Genomic DNA, 27,456 nt, shown 5'->3' on the forward strand with positions numbered 1-27,456 from the left:
CTGTTTTTCCCATCCGAGTAAGCGTCCTCTTGAAGAGCTAACAGAGCAGAGTCATGTATGGCCACAGCCTCAACATGGGGCGACACCATCTTACTGGAACCGGCCCGGCCGCCACAAGGCCGAGATGAGATGGCTGACGGACCCCACGCCTCAGGGGCCAGGACAGGAGACAGGGAGTGCGTTACAATATGCGGCCTTGCCTCCTCCACTTGTGCTTGTCTCATCGTACCAGGAAGTAATATGTCATGATGACATCACTGACAACAGCATTATATTTCAATATCTTGCAAAAGCTCAATTGTAAAGTCTTTTTCTCATTTTCAATTGGGATGGTGAATGAAAAACAGTCCCTCAAAAGTTGTTGTGGCTAGGCTGACAGCTGGGAAACTTTATCGTTTTCTCCACGGAGGAGGGGCCAGGAGGCGGGACGAGGAGACAAGCACAAGTGGAGGAGATAAGGCCGCATATTGCAACGCACTCAGGGATGGGTCCCTTTTAGAGGAGACAGGGATGGGTCCTTTTAGAGGGAGATCAAAATGACACATTCTCACATCTCTGTAGTTGGACAGGTGTGTAGGATATTATCCCAGTGGGGTTGTCATTCGAGAGTAAAAAAAAAAAAAAATCCTGTACACTGTCCATTCCACCAACATCACAAACATTAATACAACGTTTCGGCCATCGGACCTTCTTCAGGGTACCGGTAAGTTCCTTTACCTGAAGAAGGTTGGATGACCAAAATATTGTATTACTGTGTATTTCTCAAAGTGAAGGGTCCTAGCCTTGCTAGGACGAGTAACCATGCCCATTTTTTTTTTGCAAATTTCACCAAAGACTATCCAATAATAGTGTAATAATTAATAATACGATACACCTTGAAAAAATGGGCATTGCTCGTCCTAACAAGGTGAGGACACTTGACCAAAGTTTGTCACTGAAATGGACAGTGTACGGGATTTCTTTCCACTCCGTTTTGCGGGACCCATGATCCCTGGGCCGCTTGGAGGCTTCTGGAGCCTGGTCACAGCCCCAGGCCCTCCGTCATGGAGACCAGGTGGAAGCAGAGGGCCAGGAAGCCGGTGCCCAGCAGGTCGCCCAGTGCCGTCAGGTAGGGGATGGAGAAGTTGTCCGGGTCCAGACCCAACCTCCACGTCAGCCTCACGATCAGGTCGGCCATGTACAGAAGGATACCCACCTGCGAAGAAGCATTACATTACATTACATTACATTAACAGGGGTGATAGTGAAAACAAAATCCTGAGCCTGAACTTTTTTCCCTGCTCTAACGACGACGACAAGATACTGCATAGTGACGTAACGTAGGCCTATTTTGACACATTATTCAAAGCCTTTGCATGACCATTGTTCAAGCCTGATAGTAGAAGAAAACCCTGAACATGTAACACTTTCTGAGATAAGAATAACCTAATGGCTAATTATTATCAATGTTTTTATTTTTGCAAACTCTGTCAAGCCTGAAATCAGGCATGGAGCCTGAATACTATCAGCCCTGCATTAAAGATTAAAGATTATATTAAATTTAGCTGATGCTTTTTATCCTAAGAGACTCGGTTAAAATAAGTACAGTCCCTGGAGCAATGTTAGGTGCCTTACTCAAGGGCACTTCAGCCATTACTTTACATTGCATTGCACTTAGCTGACGCTTTTATCTAAAGCCACTTACAGTTAGTAATTTTCAGGGTATTGGTTTACAGCCCCTGGAGCAATGTGAGGTTAGGTGCCTTGCTCAAGGGCACTTCAGCCATGGATGGAGGTGTAGGGAGAGGTCGGGGGGGATTCGAACCTGCAACCCCTAGATTGAACTCTTCACTCTTTAACCACTAGGACACAGCTGCCCCACAAGCAGTCACTCTGTGTCCGTCGGCATCAACAAACATCACTTTCATTACAGTATAACTGACTTCCGTCCATGTCCATTATATTGTTATAAATATTAATAAATATGTCTAACACAACAACCCATTTGTAATGGACAGACAGCTTCAATTTCTCTTTTTGAATTCATTTAGTTTCATTCCTGTATATTGACCAGAGTGATATTATCAACTGACCTCTGGCCACAAGTTTTGGTCATCGTTTGGTTAAAGGGACACTGTGTGAGATTTTTAGTTGTTTATTTCCAGAATTCATGCTGCCCATTCACTAATGTTACTTTTTTCAGGAATATTTACCACCACCATCAAATTCTAAGTATTCATCATGACTGGAAAAATTGCACTTTTCATACATGAAAAGGGGGATCTTCTCCATGGTCCGCCATTTTGAATTTCCAAAAATAGCCATTTTTAGCTGCAAAAAGGACTAGTTGGACCATACTAGAAAATATTTGTTTATTACTTAGTAAACATTCATGTAAATAACAAATTTGGCGATAGCACACCCAGTTTCAATGAGCAGCATAATTGCAGTACCTTTTTTGACCATTTCCTGCACAGTGTCCCTTTAACTGTTCCTCAGCGGTCGAAGTCCATTACAAATATTTGTTTGTTTGTTTATGGAGAAGCTTGTGTTTCCTCAGTACTGAACCTCCATTCATTGCACTATTCAGGGGTGGAGATACTCTCCTCAGAAAGTAAGAAGAAGCCTGAAGTAGAAGTTATTCTTGTGTAAAAAGTCAGAGAATGCGCACACATTCATTAATTGAAAGGAAAATTAAGTTCCGCATACTGTCCGATGCATGGCACAACGTTTCGAAACTGTCTGGGAGCATCGAACCGTGTTGCGAACCTATCTTTTCCTTTCAGTTCCTTTTGTGCACACATTAAATCTGGTGAGTGGTGTGCTCATTAGAGTCAGCAGTTCGTACATTTTCACACCAATGTTTACAACTCTCGGCTCCAGATGAAATGCCCTGGGGGGTGTGGGGATTTTTATGCAAATATCAGGGGATCACTAAAAAGATATTTCCAACAGTCCAGAATGTCTTGCGGTGTTTCCAAAAGTATTTTTCCAATTATTTATCTCAGTTCCTTCCTACTTTGCCAAATGAAATAAATCATTAGAAAAGTCAGGATGGATAGATAGATAGATAGATAGATAGATAGATAGATAGATAGATAGATAGACAGACAGACAGACAGACAGACAGACAGACAGATAGATAGACAGATAGATAGATAGATAGATAGATAGATAGATAGATAGATAGATAGATAGATAGATAGATAGATAGATAGATAGATAGATAGATAGACAGACTGACAGAGACTCATTTATTGTCCCCAAGGAGAAATTTGTTGTCACCATTCGTCAAACTTGGCACAGGAAAGAAAAGAAAAGAAAAGAAAAGAAAGAGGGGGTGGTGCAGGGCTCTTGCCATATGAGTGATTCGTTTATTGTTTTATGTGTATTTTCATGTGTTATTGATTGTTTTATTTTATTATTATTATTTTATTTTAATGTTTGATGTCCTGTCAGGGACTACAGACTACTGAGGCTAACTCTGTTAAAATGCATGCAATGTTAACATTTATGTTTTAATTGTACATGGTCCCTATAATAAACTGAATTGTGTTGAAAAAAGAAGAAAGAGTAGAATATTGACCTGTAGGAGGGCAGCGGTGAGGTAGCAGCAGGTGAATGCGGCGGTGATGGCCGTGTGTAGTGTAATGTAGTGTAGTGTAGTGTAGTGTAGTGTAGTGTAATATAATATTGACCTGTGTAATATAATGTAATGTAGTGTAATGTAATATAGTGTAATGTAGTGTAATGTAATGTAATATTGACCTGTAGGAGGGCAGCGGTGAGGTAGCAGCAGGTGAAGGCGGCGGTGATGGCCGTGTGTAGTGTAATGTAGTGTAGTGTAGTGTAGTGTAATATAATATTGACCTGTGTAATATAATGTAATGTAGTGTAATGTAATATAGTGTAATGTAGTGTAATGTAATGTAATATTGACCTGTAGGAGGGCAGCGGTGAGGTAGCAGCAGGTGAAGGCGGCGGTGATGGCCGTGTGTCCTCCCTGGAGGAGGCTGATGGCCGACAGGAAGACCAAGTGGCCCGGCACCACCAGCAGGAACAAGACACGCGCTGACTTGGAGTTCACACCTGGGGGAGGGAGAGAGAGATGGAGAGAGGGGGGAAGAAAGGAAGAAAGAAAGAAATAAAGAAAGAGACATACGTACAGATGGAGGGAGAGAGAAAGAAAGAAAGAAAGAAAGAAAGAAAGAAAGAAAGAAAGAAAGAAAGAAAGAAAGAAAGAAAGAAAGAAAGAAAGAAAGAAAGAAAGAAAGAACGAAAGAACGAAAGAAAGAAATGGAGGGCGAGATAAACAGAGGGGAGGGAGGGAGGGAGCGAGAGGGAGAAATGGAGGGAGAATTTAGAGATGGAGGGAGAGAGAGAGAAAGAAAGAAAGGTACATAGAGATGCAGGGAGGGAGAGAGAGACAGGGAGAGAAAGAAATGGAGGGAGATACATAGAGATGAGGGGAGGGGGATGGGTGCAAAAGAGAGAGACATGCAAGGAGAAACAGAGCACAGAGAACAGAGAAACACAAGAGATGGAGGCAGGAAAGTGAGACTGGCGACCAGGGTTCCATTCCGGCCTGGGTCCTTTGTCGACCCTTCCCCATTTCGCTCTCCCACTCGCTCATATTTTCACTGTGCTATCACACAGATAAAGGTAAAAAAATATTATGCCCCCCGTGCCTTACCTGAGGAGAAGAAGGTGACGCAGGGGTTGGGCCAGTGCTGCCTCATCTTGTGGGGCAGGACCCCCGGGACACTCCAGAAGTGGAGGAAGGTGGAGATACGACTGGCCTGGATGGCCACCAAGTTACCCCCCACACCTAGTAGAGGAGTCGAGTAGAGTAGAGTAGAGTAGAGCAGAGTAGAGTAGAGTAGAGTGTAGAGTAGAGTAGAGTAGTAGTAGAGTAGAGTAGAGTAGAGTAGTAGAGTAGAGTAGAGTAGAGTAGAGTAGAGTAGTAGAGTAGAGTAGAGTAGAGTAGAGTAGAGCAGAGTAGAGTAGAGTAGAGTAGTAGAGTAGAGTAGAGTAGAGTGGAGTAGTAGAGTAGAGTAGAGTAGAGTAGTAGAGTAGAGTAGAGTAGTAGAGTAGAGTAGAGTAGAGTAGAGTAGAGCAGAATAGAGTAGAGTAGAGTAGAGTAGTAGAGTAAAGTAGTAGAGTAGAGTAGTAGAGTAGTAGAGTAGAGTAAAGTAGTAGAGTAGAGTAGTAGAGTAGAGTAGTAGAGTAGGGTAGTAGAGTAGAGTAGAGTAGTAGAGTAGAGTTGAGTAGAGTAGTAGTAGAGTAGAATAGAGTAGTAGTAGTAGAGCAGAGTAAAGTACAGTAGAGTAGAGTAGTAGTATAGTAGAGTAGTGGAGTAGTAGAGTAGAGAAGGGTAGAGTAGTAGAGTAGAGTAGAGTACAGTAGAGTAGTGGAGTAGTAGAGTAGAGTAGAGTAGAGTAGAGTCCAGTAGAGTAGAGTAGAGTAGAGTAGAGTAGAGTTGAGTGGAGTAGAGTAGTAGAGTAGAGTAGAGTAGAGTAGAGTACAGTAGAGTAGTGGAGTAGTAGAGTAGAGTAGAGTAGTAGAGTAGTAGAGTAGAGTAGAGTAGTAGAGTAGAGTAGAGTAGAGTAGAGTAGTAGAGTAGAGTAGTAGAGTAGTAGAGTAGAGTAGAGTAGAGTAGAGTAGAGTAGAGTAGAATAGTAGAGTAGAGTGGAGTAGTAGAGTAGGGTAGTAGAGTAGAGTAGTGTAGTAGAGTAGAGTAGAGTAGAGTAGAGTAGAGTAGAGTAGAGTAGTAGAGTAGAGTAGTAGAGTAGAGTAGTAGAGTAGGGTAGTAGAGTAGAGTAGTAGAGTAGAGTTGAGTAGAGTAGTAGTAGAGTAGAGTAGAGTAGTAGAGTAGTAGTAGTAGAGCAGAGTAAAGTACAGTAGAGTAGAGTAGTAGTAGAGTAGAGTAGAGTAGAGTAGAGTAGAGTAGAGTAGAGTAGTAGAGTAAAGTAGTAGAGTAGAGTAGTAGAGTAGGGTAGTAGAGTAGAGTAGAGTAGTAGAGTAAAGTAGTAGAGTAGAGTAGTAGAGTAGGGTAGTAGAGTAGAGTAGAGTAGTAGAGTAGAGTTGAGTAGAGTAGTAGTAGAGTAGAATAGAGTAGTAGTAGTAGAGCAGAGTAAAGTACAGTAGAGTAGAGTAGTAGTATAGTAGAGTAGTGGAGTAGTAGAGTAGAGAAGGGTAGAGTAGTAGAGTAGAGTAGAGTACAGTAGAGTAGTGGAGTAGTAGAGTAGAGTAGAGTAGAGTAGAGTCCAGTAGAGTAGAGTAGAGTAGAGTAGAGTAGAGTTGAGTGGAGTAGAGTAGTAGAGTAGAGTAGAGTAGAGTAGAGTACAGTAGAGTAGTGGAGTAGTAGAGTAGAGTAGAGTAGTAGAGTAGTAGAGTAGAGTAGAGTAGTAGAGTAGAGTAGAGTAGAGTAGAGTAGAGTAGAGTAGAGTAGTAGAGGAGTAGAGTAGAGTAGAGTAGAGTACAGTAGAGTAGAGTAGAATAGAGTAGAGTAGAGTAGAGTAGTAGAGTAGGGTAGTAGAGTAGAGTAGAGTAGTAGAGTAGAGTAGAGTAGAGTAGAGTAGAGTAGTAGAGTAAAGTAGTAGAGTAGAGTAGTAGAGTAGGGTAGTAGAGTAGAGTAGTAGAGTAGAGTTGAGTAGAGTAGTAGTAGAGTAGAGTAGAGTAGTAGAGTAGTAGTAGTAGAGCAGAGTAAAGTACAGTAGAGTAGAGTAGTAGTAGAGTAGAGTAGAGTAGAGTAGAGTAGGGTAGAGTAGTAGAGTAGAGTAGAGTACAGTAGAGTAGTGGAGTAGTAGAGTAGAGTAGAGTAGAGTAGAGTCCAGTAGAGTAGAGTAGAGTAGAGTTGAGTGGAGTAGAGTAGTAGAGTAGAGTAGAGTAGAGTAGAGTAGAGTAGTAGAGTAGAGTAGAGTAGAGTAGAGTAGAGTAGAGTAGAAGAGTAGTAGAGTAGAGTAGAGTAGAGTAGAGTAGAGTAGAGTAGAGTAGAGTAGAGTAGTCAGGGACGGTGGCCCAGGGGCACCAACCATTTACACTACAGCCAGTTAGAGGGCACCACATGACACAAGCTTTACAAATACTGTTTATTGGGGGGGGCACCTGCGGGCTGTAGTGCCCAGGGGCACCACAATGTCTTAAAACGGTCCTGAGTAGAGTAGAGTACTTTTATCAATTAAGGTGTCTGACAGCTTACACAAATACACAGATACAAAACATAGAAGGCTACACAAAGATATGCATATAAACATACACTGTATAGCACACACTTGAGTACAGCAATTAGCCGTACATCAGTTGACATACCCAAACACGCGCTCTGACACGGGGGAACGCAGAAGAAGAAGACAGTGAACAGAACAGGCATGCGGAAAAGAAACTCAAACCACCACTTGACACATGTGTATTCATCACAGACACTCAATCCAAAACCACCAATGATGTGAATAGCAGACACGTTTTCCATATAATGCATTTGAGTGGGAGTCATGGATTACATACAGTATGCACGGAATACATCTTTTTCCATACATACCATCCTGACAGAGGCTGGCCTGGTGGAGAAATAGGACCCGGGCACTTTTGGCTTAAAGGGGCCCCTCATAATTACCGTAGCGAACTGACCACGAGGGTGCGGGGCCCACCAGGAAATGCCCACTATGCCCGCTGGCCAGTCCAGCCCTGGACTCAAATGTCCTGATGATTTATAGATTTTTCCAGCGTTTTCAGCCATGTGACAACATATGGCTTCACCAATTTTCCCTCGCTATCCGTCTGAAATATTTAACAACCTAATGAATATTCTAATGGCATTATTTAATCCCACCAGCCAGAACGCGGCCTTTGCCAAGTCTGGGGCTGGTGTTCTGGAAAATTTCCTTTCAAAGTTGCCAGACGGAGTTAATCGCTCTAGTGTGGATCCTAATAGGACATGATGAGTCAGACAGCACAAATATGAAGATCATTAGAAGAGCTCCCGAAAAGCTGAGATCAAGAAGACAAAGACGAAGAAGATGAAAAGGTAACTCTTCACTTTACGGTACAGTATTTACTGTGTACTTTCTGCGTAACAACAGGGTAACAGAGATAAGTTACATGGTATCTAACGGGTAAAAAGGGGTAATTACAAAGTAAATACTATGTAATACACATATCTCAAGAATTACTATGAAACTACTGCGTACTTTCTAACCATCTAATCATCTAACTTCTCTCTGTTACCCTGTTGTTACCCAATTAATGGTATTTAATTTGTAATTACCCCCATTAGATACCATGAAACTTCTCTCTGTTACACTGTTGTTACCCAGAACATACACAGTAATTACATATGGTAACTGCACCGTAATGTAAAGCGTTACCGATGACCGTACAAGACTGAGAGCTGTTGAAGATGACCATACAAAACTGGGAGCTGCTGTGGTTTGAACAAACATATGTGCCAGCCCAGTGCCACAAACAGGAAAGAATCGGTAGGCCCAGCTGTAGTTTAATTGGCTGGGCACTCGACTGCTACACCTGTGACCCGGGTTTGATTCCGGCCCGAAGTTATTTGCCGAACCCTCCCTGTCTCTCTCTCCCCCCCTCCCCTAATTTCCTGGGGAGCCAGGAGGACACGTATGCGGATCAATAACAGACGCTGAAGAAAACAAGACTGGCTGAAGAGCAGATTAGAGCTGCACCCCAGCTCCAAAAAAAGACAGATGCCCATGAGGACCCAGGTTGGAATCCAGCCTTTAATCTCACCTGGGAAACTCCAACCCACATTGTCATTGTGACAGAGCACACAAGTAGTGTACACTGCACACAACAAAATTGTATTTATGCCTCACCCGTGGAAGGGGGCAGCCCCCAATGGCGCCTCAAGGAAGCGGTGTGACCATGCTCAGGGTACTTCAGTCATGGAGGAGGATGGGGGAGAGCACTGGTTATTTACTCCCCCCACCAACCTGGCGGGTCAGGAGTCGAACTGGCAACCTTTGGGCCACAACAAGTCTGACGACCTACCTAACCACTTATCCTGACTGCCCTTAATCGCAACATCTCCATCATCCTGTCTCATCTTCACTGGCCCATCAAATAAAGCCACATAATACCAGACTGGCTGCTGTGAGATGAATGAGGATGTCTAGAGCTCTTTACAACAGGAGCTGAAGACCACACAGGACTAACTGGTGAGGTGGTGCAGTGGTGGTTAGAGCAATGTTTCTCAAAGTGGGGCGCAAGCCCCCCTGTGGGGCCGCGGAGGCATCACAGCGGGGGGCGTGTGACATCTGATTTTGGATTTTTTCCCCCCAAGGAAATGATTTCCTGTCTCTCCAATGAGCAATACATTTTAAGCCCTCACCAACATTATATCATAGATTGTCATGAATTTGAATAGCATAGGAAATGAACACACGTCCCTCTTTTTATATCTCACCAGTCACCTTTCCTTTGATTCATAAAACCAACCCTCCGAAGGGGGTAATGCTGGGAAAGGTTTGAGAACCACTGGGTTAGAGCATCTGTACCACAACAAATATGGCCATCTTTGAATACAACTTGGGAGTGTCCCAAGAAGACACAAGACTAACTGGTGGGGTGGTGCTGTGGTTAGTTCCCCTGGAGTTTTCCCTCTCATCTTCACTGGCCCATCAAATAAACTGACGTAACTTAAGGCCCAATAATACCGGACTAGCTGCTGTGAGATGAATCAAGACGTCTGGAGATCATAATAACAGGAGCTGAGGATGATACAAGACTGGTGACTGGTGCCGTGGTGGTTAGAGCATCCGTGAGTGGAGGTGCAAAACGCACACCAGAAACAGAGGCGCTGGCAACCAGAAAATACAATTGCAGGAGGAGAGAAGTGCCGCACACTCTCAAGTTAAATAAACAGTTTTTAATGTGACAACGTTTCGGCCTGTCGGCCTTCCTCAGGTCACGTGTGTCACATTAAAAACAGTCTATCAGTCTATCTTTGCCTATCTTTGAATACAACTTGGGAGTCTACCCACCAGTGCACATTCTATATCTCAATGTCTATTCACTGGCCCATTAAATACACTCATCTCTCTGCTCATTGCTTTGAGGGAAGGTTACTGTGGGGGACGTCAATATGAAGTTTAGAAACTACTGTTGTAGCACTGCTAACAACTGGGGCTCAGGCTGTGTACACAGTATGTGTGGTCTGTCTGTGTCTGTTGTGATAGTTAATGATTGCAGTCTTTTTATTGAGTGTTTTAGTAGGCCTAAAGGTGTAGGTTCATACTGTTTTATGTTGTTTTAAGCACCTGGAGCATCTGCACTTAAAAAAATCATTGTACCTCTACAATGACAATAAAGATATTAATTTATTTCATTTCATTCTTTTCATTATTTTCATCCATTCATTTCAAAAGGCCCAATAATGCCGGACTGGCCGTTGAGATGAATGGAGTTGACTGAACAGATGCTTGTGACACAGTAATAGCGCATGCCAGATGACAGGAGAGGAATTGGGATCCAAACCAAGCTGGTCTGCAGTCATTCCACTGGACTGGAGGCTATTTTATGTTCTCAACTTTATTGGCCTTCTGCATATTCTTTAAAGGTACACTGTGCAAGAATTTTTGTTGTTTATTTCCAGAATTCATGCTACCCATTCACTAATGTTACCTTTTACATGAATACTTACCACCACCATCAAATTCTTAGTATTCATTATGACTGGAAAAATTGCACTTTTTATACATGAAAAGAGGGATCTTCTCCATGGTCCGCCATTTTGAATTTCCAGAAATAGCTGCAAAAATGACTGTACTTGGGCCGTACTAGAAAATATTAGCTAATTACTTTGTAAACTTTCACGAAAATATCAAATTTGGCGATAGGCAACCCAGTTTCAATGAGCAGCATAGTTGCAGTACCTTTTTTGACCATTTCCTGCACAGTGTCCCTTTACCTTTGCCAATGGGCCCGGCTGTGGCTCAACCAGCTGGGCACTCGACTGCTACACCGGCCACCCGGGTTGGATTCCGGCCCGAGGGCATTTGCCACCCCTGTCCCGTCTCTCTCTCCCCCCAGACTGGGCCCTGCCGTGGGTCAAACAGTAGGGCACCATAGCCGTGGGAACTAGGGGTGCAGGGGGTGCAGCTGCACCCCCTGCTGTGGGAGCTTGGGGTGCAGGGGGTGCAGAAGAAATGTGCATTGCGGGATCAGGAGGAGCAAGAACAAAAATGTATCGTGATAACATATTGCCTGCTCCGATCGGGAATCGAGGCCGTGCTGGTCTGAATTACTATAATAGTGGTCCTCGATGTTTTGCCTGGTATTTGCAGTACACAGTCGCCATCTACTGACTGCTAGTTTTATTGACGGGTTAAGCAGAAGCCTATTTCTCACAACGCCCCTTGGTTAAGGTAGGCCTATCTGTGGTTAAGGTGAACCAAACCTGTGTGTCCCCCAAGGCATCCCGTAGCTCAAGGCCTACGTCATCCATTTTACTCCCGCGAGAACTCTGATGCAACAGTAAACATTTCATTTCTGTTTTGAGAGGCGTACATGTCGTGGGATTTTCCTGTATTGATTTGTTACCCTCCTAATAGTTACAAAAGCAACATAATTAAGCTTTACATATGACATATTGCTGGATTAGGGGTAATGTTAAAATGGCACAAGAAACGTGAGAAAATGAGCCGAACAGTGTAAGCTACAGTACATCCACTTGCTAGCCGTGTTGGGTGTTACACCATGGATTCAAGTGGAATATTTGTGATGAAAGTCTTGAAACCAAGACAGCGTTTTAAGGTAAGGCACTGTGGTTATTCATTTTGCCCGCCGTGGCACAGTGACTTTGGTACATTGAATGTTTTTACCTTGCGAAAAAGTTGGTTCATGCTGAAGTAGGTTCGGCTAAAGGATGGTTTGCGCCATGAAGACGGACTCAGATGTTGTACTGATATTATTCATTTTAAACTTTCGTGCGCTTTAAACGGTGTGTCCATGCTGCTCATCATGTTGTTTTTACTTTTCTTAATGGAAACATTTCTGCAAATGGTATTTCACTGCGTACATGTTTGCATGTATGCAAAAACTATAGTGGGGTGGATAGCACGTTTTGAAGATGACGCAAGAGTTGCGTGAGGCTTGAAAATAGATCGGACTTGACAATGCATATTCTACACGTTTTACATAGCCTACTCAGTTTGGACTCAATCTGCAACAAGTGAGAATGTTTTGGAATGACCGCATAGCAATGACTGTCACAGATGTCACCACTTAAACAGATTTTGACCGGCCATAGCCTGTTGTGTGTGTTGTTGGTATCTTTACAACGTCGTCGTCGTTGTTGTTGTTGTTGTTGTTGTGTGCAAGCAGTTCATGTTGAATTGGCACTGAACACTGACTGAGCAGCTTTTTGTTTGAATTTCACGGTTCTGCGTTGGCTGTCCCTTCTTTACGTGATCTCCTTTGCATCCGACATTGTCTACCTCCCTTGCCCCCCCCCGTTTTTTTCCCCCTAAACTGCACCCCATGTTAAAAACTACTTCCCACGGCCATGTAGGGCACTACACTGTTACACCGGCGACCCAGGTTTGATTCCGGCCCGAGGTAATTTCCCGATCCTGCCCCATCCTCCTCTGTCTCCCATTTGCTTAATGTCAATATCTCACACTGTCCTATCAAAATAAAGACATAAAAGCCCATAAAACATAGAAATAAAAAAGGAAGGCCTGTCGTTAACAGTAGGGCACTGGTCTGCTATGCGGCTGGCTGATCCGGTTCGATTCCGGCCCGCGTCCTTTGCTGACCCTTCCCCGTCTCTCTCTCCCCACTCACTTTCTGTCCTATTCTTCACTGACCTGTCCACATAAAGTTGAAAACCCCCCAAAAATATATATTTTTAAAAAGGAATGCCAGACTGACTGGGAAAGACGGGAGCGATCTCAGAAATCTAAATCTAATCCACACTGAAAATCCGGGCAGAAGAAGAAAAAAAGATCTTCAGGTTGCCAGAGGAGCCACAGGGCAAATTTCTATTCTATGAAAAAAAATATTTTGTAAATATATTGAAATTCTCAAGGTGAGACTAATGAAAGACACACTGTCTCCGTGGCTACAAAACAACAGCTCAGGAAAACTCACCATTGATAACAGGAGTGAAGACGGCCATGCCCTCAAACTTGGGGTCACTCACTGTCCTGTCAAGAATCAGACCTCCAAAGCTGCACAGAGGAAAAACATAAATACCAGATTAGTACTAGATAGGCATAATTACATTACATTACACTGCATTTGGCAAACGCTTTTAAGCCAAAGCGACTTCCAATCGAGGACATAATCATAGCTAACATCACTAGCAGATACAAAGTGCACAGGAAATATACAGAACTAGTGCAGATGCAAAGTAGGTTTTTTTGTTTTAGTTTATTTTACAGCACAATACGTACTATATGATAAACTGCACATTTGTGGATTTTTTTTTTTGCCCTTCATTATTATGATTGTCCTTCACCATCAACAACTTTGCAATGCCTACGATAAAGACAAAGTTCTTGACTCAGTGTTCATCCAATATCATTCAAGACGCCATGTTAGAAACGTGTGAGCTATGGAAAACCTGTAGCCTATTTGAATCAATACTGTGTAATCTGACCAGGCTATTACTGTATTTGCTGTGTGAATGTGTTCAGTACGTACACCTGTAATTTGACCATACAATAGGACACAAAGCTGGAAAAAACAGAAAATGAATTTATGGGGAACACTTTGTGTTTTCCTGGTTCTGTTGTTGTTAATGACAAAACAAAAAGAAAAAAAGTGCAGAACGATTGTTTTACGAACATGTTGTTTGGTTTAAGCGTGGGTTTGGACTGAGCACAATTAAGCATTGTTACCTCCGCCAAGGACGTTATGTTTTCGGTCGCGTTGGTTTGTCTGTCTGTCAGTTTGTTTGTCTCTCTATCAGCAGGATAACTCAAAGGATTTTGATTTTGATTTGACACTTTGTGGAGTTGTTGGAAATGACAAAAGGAACAAGCTATTACATTTTGGGGGATTTTTAAAAAAGATTCTTCACCATTGTGGGATAGGGGGAATTTTGACATTACAGTTTTTAACTCCACAAAAACAAGGCAGAAAGACTTGAACAAAATGATTGTGTAACATAGTCAAATGTTCTATCAAACAGTTTCCTTGGCGGAGGTCTGCATTGAGTGCATTTCTAGTCGTGTTTTGTTACTGTGTGAATCAATGGTCCCACAAGTGAAGATGTGTCAGGCGTGTGCGTGCGCACGTGCGTGCGTGTGTGCGTCTGAGGTAACCCAGTACCTGCTGATGGACAGGCTGTGTGTGTGTGTGTGTGTGTGTGTGTGTGTGTGTGTGTGTGTGTGTGTGTGTGTGTGTGTGTGTGTGTGTGTGTGTGTGTGTGTGTGTGTGTGTGTGTGTGTGTGTGTGTGTGTGTGTGTGTCTGTGTGTCTGTGTGTGTGTGATGTGTGTCTGTGTCTGTGTGTGTCTGAGGTTCCCCATTACCTGCTGATAGACATGGACACTATAACCGGCTGTGTGTGTGTGTGTGTGTGTGTGTGTGTGTGTGTGTGTGTGTGTGTGTGTGTGTGTGTGTGTGTGTGTGTGTGTGTGTGTGTGTGTGTGTGTGTGTGTGAGGTTCCCCATTACCTGCTGATAGACATGGCCACTATAACAGGCTGTGTGTGTGTGTGTGTGTGTGTGTGTGTGTGTGTGTGTGTGTGTGTGTGTGTGTGTGTGTGTGTGTGTGTGCGTGTGTGTGTGCGTGTGTGTGTGTGTGTGTGTGTGTGTGTGTGTGTGTGAGGTACCTGCTAATGGACATGGCCACTATAACCGGCTGCCATCCCGATCGCAGCACCTCGCGGATCTGGGGACTCCGCCGGGCGATGACCACCCACACGGGGATGAGAACCAGGAAGAAGACACACACCAGTGGAGACAGGTACCACACGTCTACACACACACACACACACACACACACACACACACACACACACACACAGAGAACAGCATTAGAGGAAGAAGACACACACCAGTGGAGACAGGTACCACACGTCTACACACACACACACACACACACACACACACACACACACACACACACAGAGAATAGCATTAGAGGAAGAAGACACACACCAGTGGAGACAGGTACCACACGTCTACACACACACACACACACACACACACACACACACACACACACACACACACACACACACACACACACACACACACACACACACACACACACACACAGAGAACAGCATTAGAGGAAGAAGACACACACCAGTGGAGACAGGTACCACACGTCTACACACACACACACACACACACACACACACACACACACACACACACACACACACACACACACACACACACACACACACACACACACACACACACACACACACACACACACACACACACACACACACCAGAGATCAGCATTAGAGGAAGAAGACACACACCAGTGGAGACAGGTACCACACGTCTACACACACACACACACACACACACACACACACACACACACACACACACACACACACACACACACACACACACACACACACCAGAGATCAGCATTAGAGGAAGAAGACGCACACCAGCGGAGACAGGTACCACACGTCTACACACACACACACACACACACACACACACACACACACACACACACACACACACACACACACACACACACACACACACACACACACACACACACACACCAGAGAACAGCATTAGAAGAAGAAGACACACACCAGGGGAGACAGGTACCACACATCTACACACACACACACACACACACACACACACACACACACACACACACACACACACACACACACACACACACACACACACACACACACACACACACACACACACACACACACACACCAGAGAACAGCATTAGAAGAAGAAGACACACACACACACAGAAGGGAGGACAGCACGTTTCAGAGGGGTATAAATACTGAGAAGCTGGTTCAGAAAGAGGAAGAAAGAGGAGTAGCTGAGCAAACCAGGTTAAGTTAAGAGGTAACTCATCAAATAAAAGAGCCTGGACTCTTCAGAAAATGAGGACTCCAGGCTCTTCTATTAGATGATTTAACTTAAAGGGACACTGTGTGAGATTTTTAGTTGTTTATTTCCAGAATTCTTGCTGCCCATTCACTAATGTTACCTTTTTCATGAATACTTACCACCACCATCAAATTCTACGTATTCGTTATGACTGGAAAAATTGCACTTTTCATACATGAAAAGGGGGATCTTCTCCATGGTCCGCCATTTTGAATTTCCAGAAATAGCCATTTTTAGCTGCAGAAATGACTCTACTTGGACCATACTACAAAATATTTGCTTATTACTTGGTAAACGTTATATGTAAAGATCAAATTTGGCAATAGGCAGCCCAGTTTCAATGAGCAGCATAGTTGCAGTACCTGTTTTGACCATTTCTTGCACAGTGTCCCTTTAACCTGGTTTACTCCTGACCAGCTTCTTAGTATAGGCCCCAAAACAGCATTAGACTAACACTGGGAGTCAGTCAGTAGTGGCACACTCACACAGACAGGGCAAGTGTTCATCATGAATGGTGGAATAGAGAAGCACTTTACAGACCAACACTGACCTCTACTGGTGAAAAGATGCTAAGACAGCCTTCCCAGCCTGCAGAACATTTCTCAACAGTGTTGCCTAAATACTTTTTAAATTATTACTGTATTATGTCTATTATATTTTTGCAACATATATGCTTACCATAGTAACTTAAGAAATAATATCAGCACATAATTATCTAGTGCTAAATATGACCTTTGTTCTTATCTGCGAGAAACTCTCAAGTATCTCGAGCAACAGAAAAATATTGTCAAGTTATAAAACACTAAATGAACTGCTGCTTCAAAAGGAAATCTTAGTAAAGGCCAAAACTCAATGTATATGAGTGTATTAATGACAGACCTTTGTAGTGGAAGAGTGTGCTGCTGACCCATGCGAGTAGTGAGAGGGTGATGAGGTCTCCAAGACTGGCCGCGATGGGGGTGGCCACGTTGTCTGGGTTGATGCCCACCTTCCTGGAGCCGATGATGACCCCGATCATCACCAGACCTGCACACAGACAGAAAAACAGGACAAGGGGGACATGGAGGACCGTTACTGACGAACCCTTCAAAGAGCTCAAGATTCAAGATAGAAGATTTGTTTAATACTTCTTGTCAAGTCAAGTCAAGTCAAGTAGGTTTTATTGTCAATTTCTTTACATGCACTGGTCATACAAAGAATTTGAAATTACATTTCTTGCTTTCCCATACAGACATAGACTAAAACTAGGTAAGGACATAGACAGTATAGACATAGACAGTACTTATACATGGACTTAAGACAGTATGGACATAGACAGTGCTCATACAGACATTTAAAGTGCAAGACTGGACAGCAGAAGACTTGTAGAGGACATACATTAAGAGGTATTGTTGTGCTTTTGTGCTTTTCCTAAAAGGTCCTTTATAACGTTCTGACATGGTAATAGTAGCATTTGAAGAAAATAAATATTAAAAAGGTCTGTCAAGTACACCAGCAGCAGTGTGTGTGTGTGTGTGTGTGTGTGTGTGTGTGTGTGTGTGTGTGTGTGTGTGTGTGTGTGTGTGTGTGTGTGTGTGTGTGTGTGTGTGTGTGTGTGTGTGTGTGTGTGTGTGTGTGTGTGTGTGTGTGTGTGTGTGTGTGTGTGTGTGTGTGTGTGTGTATGTATGTGTGTGTATGTGTTTAGTGCAGGTAGAAAGTGCGGTGTGCGTCTTATTATAGGTTTGAAGCCTACAAAGACTAAAAATTGTTGTGTTTTTGTCTCCTCAGGAAAAAACAATTAAAGAGGGGGGGAGGGGGGTGGAAAAAGTACAAAGAAAGTGCCTTGTTGTCTTCAGCATGAGTTCAGCAATCTAACTGCTTGGTGAAAGAAACTACTTTGGAGACTGGTAGTGTGAGCTTTCAGGCTACCATTTAGCAGATGGTAATATCTCAAACAGTTAATGGTTCAAGAGAGATAATAAAGGAAATACGTACTCTCTGCATTGCTAAAGTAACAATCTGGTGCAACCAGAGCAGGACTGAATCATAAATAGAAAAGAAAAAGTATCTGGTGCCACACGGTTGTCTATTTTCTTTAGTTAATTTTGAAGATTTTCGTTCATCCAGGTCACGTTATCCAAAGAATTTAGCTGAAAGTCATTTCAATTCTTGGTATGACCAGTGCATCTAAAGACATTGACAATAGAGCCGATTTGACTTGACTTGACTTGACTTGACTTGACTTGACTTGACTTGACTTGACTTGACTTGACTTGACTTGAAAGCAACTATGTAGACTTGAAGAGTATTGCTGCAAAATGACGTAACGTTCATTTTATTATTGGAAATGTCTGTTCAGAGGTCCTATCATCTACCTATGTGTGAATTCTTGTCATTCAAATATTTTGAGAACATACTTAAACCTATGTAAGATGCATTTTGCAATGCAATACAATTCAATGCCCAATACAAAAATGTAATCTTGCCAAAATGTTCCAAAATGGATATACGTCCTTTTGCAAGGAAGTTCTTCACTTATTCTTTGAGCTTAAAGACATCTTAATTCTGCTGAAAAGGCACCTTGGAATTTAAGAGTGAAACTTTGTCAAGCTCAAAGTTGCTTACAGCTAAACTTTCAGGAGACAGCCCACACCACAGACAGTACAGTAAACCGCACATGTTTTCACTAAGTCTTGTAGACTTCGAGTACAATAAAGACACACTTGTTTACAATTACGTTCTGAGGGGGGGTTTCAACAATAGCTTTGACATCATAATGTTGCGCGGTAGAGTGGAGATCTGGCTTGTGTTAGTCTGCGGTGTTGTAGACCAGTGTTTCCCAACAAGGGGTATGTGTAATTATAACAAATGTACAGTATGTGTGATAATGTAATTGTAATTATAACAAATGTGTGTGCGCTAGTCACATTGGAAGAGAGAAGATGAGTAGAACTTGAGTTAGGGGGTACTCAGGGCACAACAGAAAGGCTTAGGGGTACACAAGACAGAAATGGTTGGGAAACACTGTTGGGTATTTTGTTGAGGTCTGGAGGAGGCGTGTTCAAAAGAGGTTGAGAACCACTAACCTAGGGAGAGCGCGGCCACAAAGGCGGTCGTGACGGAGCTGGCACACAGCACGACCGCCTGGTCCAGCTCTACGCCCCCCCGGGAGAACGCCCCCAGGCCCACTGCCGCCACCGCCGCTAGGAAGCCCACCACCGTCGCCTGGACCTGGAGGGGGACAGACAGGAAGGCAAGGAGACAGGCAGGCAGGGAGGGGGTCAGACAGGCAGGCAGACAGGCAGACAGGCAGGCAGGCAGGCAGGGAGGGGGACAGACAGGCAGGCAGACAGGCAGGAAGACAGACAGGCAGGCAGGCAGGCAGGGAGGGGGACAGACAGGCAGGCAGACAGGCAGGAAGACAGACAGGCAGGCAGGCAGGCAGGCAGGCAGGCAGGCAGGGAGACAGACAGGCAGGGAGGGGGACAGACAGACAGACAGGCAGGCAGGCAGGCAGGCAGGCAGGGAGACAGACAGACAGGGAGGGGGACAGACAGGGAGGCAGACAGACAAGCAGGCAGGGAGGGAGGCAGACAGACAGACAGACAGACAGGCAGGCAGACAGGCAGGCAGGCAGGTAGGCAGGCAGACAGGGGGACAGACAGGCAGGCAGACAGACAGGCAAGGAGGGGGGCAGACAGGCAGGCAGGCAGGGAGGCAGACAGGCAGGCAGACAGACAGGCAGGGAGACAGGGAGACAGACGGGCAGGCAGGCAGGTAGGGAGACAGGGAGACAGACAGGCAGGCAGGCACACACAGACACACATACAAACACAAAACGCACATGCATTACAAATCATTACTAATCATTTTCTCATGGCTTCGATGTGTGTGAGCTATGCAGACTTTACTTTGCACTGTCACTGTGTTTGTTAGGGTTTGTTAGCTCACAGTATGTGTAATGTAAGGATTTGTCTCGTGTTTCCATAGGTATGACTTAGGGGTGTAAATCACAGCTTCCATGACCATACAATTCGATATCGATTTCTTAAGGCAGCGATTCCATTACTTTCAATACTAAAGAATACCCCACAATATGGTACGATTTGATTCCATTCGATTTTTTTTTTTCAAATTACTTTGTACTGTTGGCCTTCTATTATGTTGCACAATTAACAGCTAGGGCATTGGTCTAGGGCCAGTGATTCGATTATTTCTGATACTTAAGAATGCCCAACGATACGATTCGATTTGATCTTCGGCCGTGGGATCGATGCATCGATACATATCGATTATAATTTACACCCCTAGTAGCTCTGCTCTCCTGCCTTCCTTCCTGTATGTCTAACAGTACCGTATACCTTCAGTGCACTAAACAAGAGCTATTTTAATCTTCTTGTGCGTGTACAATGCTAAATAAATGATGCACTGTACTGTAGGGGTCTAAACTGAGACGCAGGTTCACGAGGTTTATTCTGCTTACGGCTGGGGTTCATAAAGGTTGGAGCAGGCTTCACCAAAACAGATCGGCCTATTTCTTCTTTTTTAAGGGACTGACCAAAATATTGTAAAACTGAAAAGAAAGAAAAGGTCGCACCATGCATACATAACGCGTCCGTGTCATAATAAAATGAATGTGTGCATGGTGCGACCTTTTCTTACTTTTCAGTTATTCTGCTTAAGGCTAAACTTATGCAAGTTGGTGATATTCACCGGAAAGTTTGATGATAGTAAAAAAAAAAAAAAACTTGTTTGGTAATGGATAAAAGCTATATGTCTAACCTATTTTTTGTATAACATTTGAATTAAATCAATCATACAGTGTTAAACGGAACTGGAGGACGTAGACTTTAAGGAGCAGTGCCCTCTTCCTGGAAATGTGCTGACAGTACTTCCCAACTCCCCTCAAGTTAAATAATTGAGTTTTACAGTTCCCTTGTTCATCCAACTGTTCTCTGATATGACTGGTGACACATCTTGTACTGTACCTCCAAGCTAGCATGTAGCATTGAACTGAATGGTAGCAGCTAGCAGCAAATGGTCTCATTGACTTGAATGATACAGTACATGCTAGCTTGGAACTACGGTAGAAGTAACATCACCACACTCCAGAAAACAATCAGAAGAACAGGAGAAATCTTAAACTCAATTATTTAACCCGTGTGGAGGTGGGAAATGGGTACATTGGATTGTTCCTGTAGCCTCTTACTGCAGATGGGGTCGCCAACGGGCCTATTCACTATTTGCTGGAAATGCTCAACTTCAGTACATCATAATAACATTGCTATGACATTACTGAGAACCAGCCATGAAGTTGGAATAAAAACATACGTATATCTATGCTATCTGTGGCCATACAGTCAGGCGATTTGTTTGGCCCTCAGCCTCATTTGCGCTACATGATTTGGCCCTTGGGGAGACCACACTGACATAGAGTAGGCTCTGCGCTAAGAGGTACCAGGCCCTGCCATGGTCAACCGGTAGGACACTCGTCTACCATGCGGCTGACCCGGGTTCGATTTCCGGCCCAGGTCCTTTGCCGGCCCATCCCCGTCTCTCTCTCCCCGCTCGCTTTCTTTCACCACCTTCGCTGTCCTATCATAAATAAAGTCAAAAAGACCAAAAAAAATATAGGCCTATTAAAAAAAAAAAAACTGTGAGGTACCTGTATGAGAGCCAGGTTGCTGCACACCATGATCCACTGCTTGTCAGGGTCGTCCATTTGGCCCGTGTTGGCCTAGTCAATAAGAAAAGACCAGGTCAACTGGGGTCCACAGACAACCACAATCAATACACACTGGCAGCTGAAGCACAGAGGCACACTGGATGAACTAGCTCTCTGGGCTTTAACATATTCACATATTTTTGATGGGAAGCGATTGAAAATACTTTGAATATCATTTTACAAATTTAAGATGATGCAACAGACAGATAAACAAACAAACAGACAGACAGGCAGACAGACAGACAGGCAGGCAGGAAGACAGACAGACAGACAGACAGACAGACAGACAGACAGACAGACAGACAGACAGACTTTGCTCAGAACATTCATTCAAAACAAAGGTTTGATTGATAATATAGCAAAACACATGTAATATTAGCAAATACTGGTGTATTCTGGTGGTCTTACCGCAGTGGAGAGCCGAGATGCCAGGGTCATCTCTAGGTTTCCCTTCAATCCAACCAAAGCTGGAACCAGGATAAATATTTCAGTGATGACTTTAAAAACCTCCCAGTGCTAAGAAAGAAAAGTAAAAAATGAGAGTACAATTAGCTTAGACGATTTGTAATGTTTTGGCACCTAAAGTAGAGTATGGACCACAAACAACACACATACTGTACAGTACCACAACACTGACATTCCTGTTCAAATCAAAAGGGCAGCTGAAGCAAACAATGACAAGAGACGCCTGGTTGTAAAACTCATGTTTATGTACTGTGTGCGTCATATTACACAAGATCATAACTTGGAGGTCGCTCAACATGACCCCAAAACCCCCATTTGTTTATCCAGTAACTGGAATGGGCAAACGTGACAGCATGTAGAAAGGATCCCTCCTGTGCAGACCACACATAACACCAGAAAGGCACTCAGAGAGTGCAGACCTTCGCCAAGGAAGACTTTGACTATGTTGCTCCCTAATTTTTCTCAAATGTTTCTGCCTTGTTTTTGTGGAGTTAGAAACTGGAATGTCAACATTCACCCTATCCTGCAATGGAGAAGAATCTTTTTCAAAATTGCCTGGATCCGGATCGTGACCCGGATCACCACCAACATTTAATCACTTGTTCCTTTTATCATTTCCAATAACTCCACAAAATGTAATCAAAATCTGTTCATAACCTTCTGAGATATCCTGCTGACAGACAAACAGATAAACAGACAGACAGACAAACCAACGCGACCGGAAACATAACCTCCTTGTCGGAGGTAAAAACCTCAAAATCAAAAAGGGATGAACTACAAAGCCACTGCTTGTTAAGAGGAGAGCAAATCACAATCAGAGGCGCCCAGGCAGGCTCCAGCGCAGTCAGACTCATCAGTCTAAAAGGCATTCTCAAAATAGGCACATTAAAAGTGATTAGATAAGAAAGCTTGTCTACAGTGGCATGCCGCCGCAGTATTTTTAGAGGCCTCTCGAGTGCCGCGGCTATCTGTCACGTTACGTGGCTATCAGTGCAGTGTTGCCAGATTGGTCCGTTTCCCCCCCCAATTGGGCTGCTTAGGAGGGCTGTCTGCAGGTGAAAAGGTAAAAACGGCATTTAGGCTGTGGTTTTTTGTGTGCAAATGTATGGCAATAGAAATCAAAATAATTTAGATTCAATTTGGGTGGGATTCAGTGCCTCCAGGGAGGGTTTGAGCATTTTTGGGGGCTGGAAATCATCGGACTCATCTGGCAACCCTGTTGGCTATCCTGGGAGCCAGCCCAGTTCACTTGTCCTGCTCTAGAGTGAGAGTCTGAGACCACTTTAACTGTCTAACTGTCCCCTTCTCTCTCTTTCTCTTTCTCTGTCCCCTTCTCTCTCTTTCTCTGTCCCCTTCTCTCTCTTTCTCTGTCCCCTTCTCTCTCTTTCTCTGTCCCCTTCTCTCTCTTTCTCTGTCCCCTTCACTCTCTTTCTCTGTCTCCCTCTCTCTCTTTCTCTGTCTCCTTCTCTCTCTCTTTCTCTGTCCCCTTCTCTCTTTTTCTCTGTCTCCTTCTCTCTCTCTTACTCTGTCCCCTTCTCTCTCTTTCTCTGTCTCCTTCACTCTCTCTGTCCCCTTCTCTCTCTTTCTCTGTCCCCTTCACTCTCTTTCTCTGTCTCCCTCTCTCTCTTTCTCTGTCTCCCTCTCTCTCTTTCTCTGTCTCCCTCTCTCTCTTTCTCTGTCCCCTTCACTCTCTTTCTCTGTCTCCTTCTCTCTCTTTCTCTGTCCCCTTCTCTCTCTTTCTCTGTCCCCTTCTCTCTCTTTCTCTGTCCCCTTCTCTCTCTTTCTCTGTCCCCTTCTCTCTCTTTCTCTTTCTCTGTCCCCTTCTCTCTCTTTCTCTGTCCCCTTCTCTCTCTTTCTCTGTCCCCTTCACTCTCTCTTTCTCTGTCCCCTTCACTCTCTCTGTCCCCTTCTCTCTCTTTCTCTGTCCCCTTCACTCTCTCTTTCTCTGTCCCCTTCACCCTCTCTCTTTCTCTGTCCCCTTCTCTCTCTTTCTCTGTCCCCTTCACTCTCTTTCTCTGTCCCCTTCTCTCTCTTTCTCTGTCCCCTTCTCTCTCTTTCTCTGTCCCCTTCTCTCTCTTTCTCTGTCCCCTTCACTCTCTTTCTCTGTCCCCTTCTCTCTCTTTCTCTGTCCCCTTCTCTCTCTTTCTCTGTCCCCTTCACTCTCTTTCTCTGTCTCCCTCTCTCTCTTTCTCTGTCTCTGTCTCCTTCTCTCTCTTTCTCTGTCTCCTTCTCTCTCTTTCTCTGTCCCCTTCTCTCTTTTTCTCTGTCCCCTTCACTCTCTCTTTCTGTCTCCTTCACTCTCTCTGTCCCCTTCTCTCTCTTTCTCTGTCCCCTTCTCTCTTTTTCTCTGTCTCCTTCTCTCTCTCTTTCTCTGTCCCCTTCTCTCTCTTTCTCTGTCTCCTTCACTCTCTTTCTCTGTCCCCTTCTCTCTCTTTCTCTGTCCCCTTCACTCTCTTTCTCTGTCTCCCTCTCTCTCTTTCTCTGTCTCCCTCTCTCTCTTTCTCTGTCCCCTTCACTCTCTTTCTCTGTCTCCCTCTCTCTCTTTCTCTGTCCCCTTCACTCTCTTTCTCTGTCCCCTTCTCTCTCTTTCTCTGTCCCCTTCTCTCTCTTTCTCTGTCTCCTTCTCTCTCTTTCTCTGTCCCCTTCTCTCTCTTTCTCTGTCCCCTTCTCTCTCTTTCTCTGTCTCCTTCTCCCTCTCGTGTGCGTGCTGGAGCCCTTGGCCACCCTGCCATGTCATGTCAACCCGCCACCCCCACCGCCTGTTGTCCTTGGCACTCTGCTGTGTGAGTGAGGGCACCATTTAATACCGAGAAGTCCTCCAGCAATAAACATTTACGATCATAATATTGCAGAGCAGCTTCTTGTGACACTTCAATACATGATATCACAGAGGACTACTACAGTACACTGCAAATGTCATCAAGTGTTTCGTTTCGTTTCATGCGTTCAGTAAATAGGAAGTTTAAAATAAACTGGACAGTGACCACATGAAACAGGGCCAAAATCCAAATGCCACAACCTTGAATGTAGGGCTGCACAATTAATCGAAAATAATCGAAAATCGCAGTCGTGATTTCAATTGTGATTTAATCGTGGCAATAGTGACCTAACTTTGAGAGCGTCCTTGAAGCCAGAACATACTGACAGGCTGTTGTTTCTGGACAGAAATCTGTCCACCTAAGTTTCATGCTATTGCCTTTGCATAATTATTACAATTCATTTTATTTTGCTCATCCCGTATTAATAATTCATTCTTGGTTATATTTCATCTTGTTATAATTCTCAAAAAAATCAGAAAAAAATCAATAATCGTGATCAATAATCGTGATTACAATTTTGACCAAAATAATCGTGATTATATATTTTTTCCCTTAATCATCGTGCAGCCCTACTTGAATGCATGGAAAGATGACAGTACTACGAAATGAGATCAGGGTTTCCACATTCACACGAAAACTACGTCTGTAGACATAATTGAAAATAGCATCAACTGCCAATGAGGTCTATAGATGTCAATTACGTATTTTTACAGCAAGGTCTTGGGGGTCACCTCTCCAACTTTGTGCACACATTTCAGGCTTCGAAACATACAGGAACTGATGCTACAGCTGGCAGAAGTGTAATAGTGGATAGTCAAAATCATAATTTTAGTTCTACTTCAGGTGAGGTTTTCTCAGCCTTCGTACCCACCTATGCTATACAGATGATTATTAAAGAATATTAAGAGTTATGAACGTTTTCTTTTCCTGATATCAGAGAAGAGTGTGATCTGTGTTTTGGTAGGGGTGGTGTGGACATGGACATAGAGCACAATTTTCTGTGGGTCTTGATAAAAGTTTTATCATAAAACACTTATGCACTCATTCACGAAGCTGAAAAACTGTTGGCATTACGGAGTTTGTTTTGAAAATATTTGGTTAATACTAACTGCAGACTATGGTTTGAAATTTGTCAAAAAGGGGGAAACCACAAATCAAACTCTGATTACTGATTACTGATTGACTACTATGATTATCAAAGCCCCTGGAGATGCACTGTATGAGACAAACTACATGATGAAGATTTTTAATTAGTACAATTATTTTGATGATTTAGATATGATGTGATTTAAATAATTATTGAATCAAAATTAATTTAAATTAATTAACATGTACGAAAATAGTCGGCATCAAACTTCGACTTGATGTCAATCTAAATTCGACAAAAAAATTACATACAGGTTTGTATATTTAGAGGAATTTAAGGACAGAGAAACTATGGCAAAATCCAATAACGTAATATGATCTGGTTTCAACTATTTTTGTGATTTACGATTTGCCCAAAAATACAAAATCCATAACATAACTTAGATCAAGTATAATGAGAAAAAGACACATAGAAAGCCAGTAACTGTGTATCCCTAAACACACAAGGTCAAATACTAAAACTGCTCTAAAACTGCTGTCTAAACATAAAACTCAGCCCATAACCCTTCCAAAATAGTAAACGAAGATCAAATTATTCATTGTCATTCCGTTGATCTTACAGGTCTAGATATACACTTCTCTAGATAAGAAGTACTTGATGTGGAGGAAAGGTTTCTTAAAGCAGGATGTTGAGTGCTGAATGAGAAGAGCAACATACTTGCACCACATTCATGAGCATGCTAGCTGCCACCATGATAAGCAGTACTTGATGTGGAGGGGAGGGTAGAGGGCTAAACACGTGCTCAACATGTTTCTATACACTTCTAAAACGGAATCTTGTAAAACAGAATCTTCTAAAACAGAATCTTGTAAAACAGAATATTCTAAAACAGAATATTCTAAAACAGAATATTCTAAAACAGAATCATGTAAAACAGAATATTCTAAAACAGAATCTTCTAGAATAGAATCTTCTGACATTCTGGAAACAGGATTGTGAGTCTGAAGTGAGTGAGAACTGAAGAGCCACATTAAATACTTACACCACATCCATGACACACACACACACACACACACACACACACACACACACACACACACACACACACACACACACACACACACACACACACACACACACACACACACACACACACACACACACGTGAGAACTGAGGAGCCGCATGACATACTTGCACCACATCCATGACGATGCCGGCTGCCACCATCCCCAGGCCGGCCACCAGGTACGGCACCAGCACCTGGGCGGCGATGAGCCAGGAGCTCTCTGGCAGGAAGCCATGCGGGGAGCGCGTCAGC

The 27,456-nt window shown here is 43.6% G+C and overlaps 1 protein-coding gene across 2 annotated transcripts in view; it reads right to left on the reverse strand.

Moving 5' to 3' along the window:
- Positions 1 to 27,456, reverse strand: part of LOC134456497 (solute carrier family 41 member 1) — a 37,707-nt gene continuing 10,251 nt past the window's right edge. For both annotated transcript variants that reach the window (XM_063207861.1, XM_063207860.1), the window contains exons 5-13: positions 22,175 to 22,282; positions 21,707 to 21,778; positions 19,128 to 19,272; positions 16,942 to 17,088; positions 14,781 to 14,925; positions 13,093 to 13,172; positions 4,673 to 4,807; positions 3,920 to 4,068; positions 1 to 1,195 (exon numbers count right to left, since the gene is read on the reverse strand). In XM_063207861.1, the coding sequence (XP_063063931.1) occupies positions 1,022 to 1,195; positions 3,920 to 4,068; positions 4,673 to 4,807; positions 13,093 to 13,172; positions 14,781 to 14,925; positions 16,942 to 17,088; positions 19,128 to 19,272; positions 21,707 to 21,778; positions 22,175 to 22,282 (1,155 nt within the window). In that variant the 3' untranslated portion in view covers positions 1 to 1,021. The remainder of the gene's footprint in view (positions 1,196 to 3,919; positions 4,069 to 4,672; positions 4,808 to 13,092; positions 13,173 to 14,780; positions 14,926 to 16,941; positions 17,089 to 19,127; positions 19,273 to 21,706; positions 21,779 to 22,174; positions 22,283 to 27,456) is intronic.

The sequence above is a fragment of the Engraulis encrasicolus genome, chromosome 10, assembly GCF_034702125.1.
Source record: "Engraulis encrasicolus isolate BLACKSEA-1 chromosome 10, IST_EnEncr_1.0, whole genome shotgun sequence".
NCBI classification, from domain to species: Eukaryota; Metazoa; Chordata; class Actinopteri; order Clupeiformes; family Engraulidae; genus Engraulis; species Engraulis encrasicolus.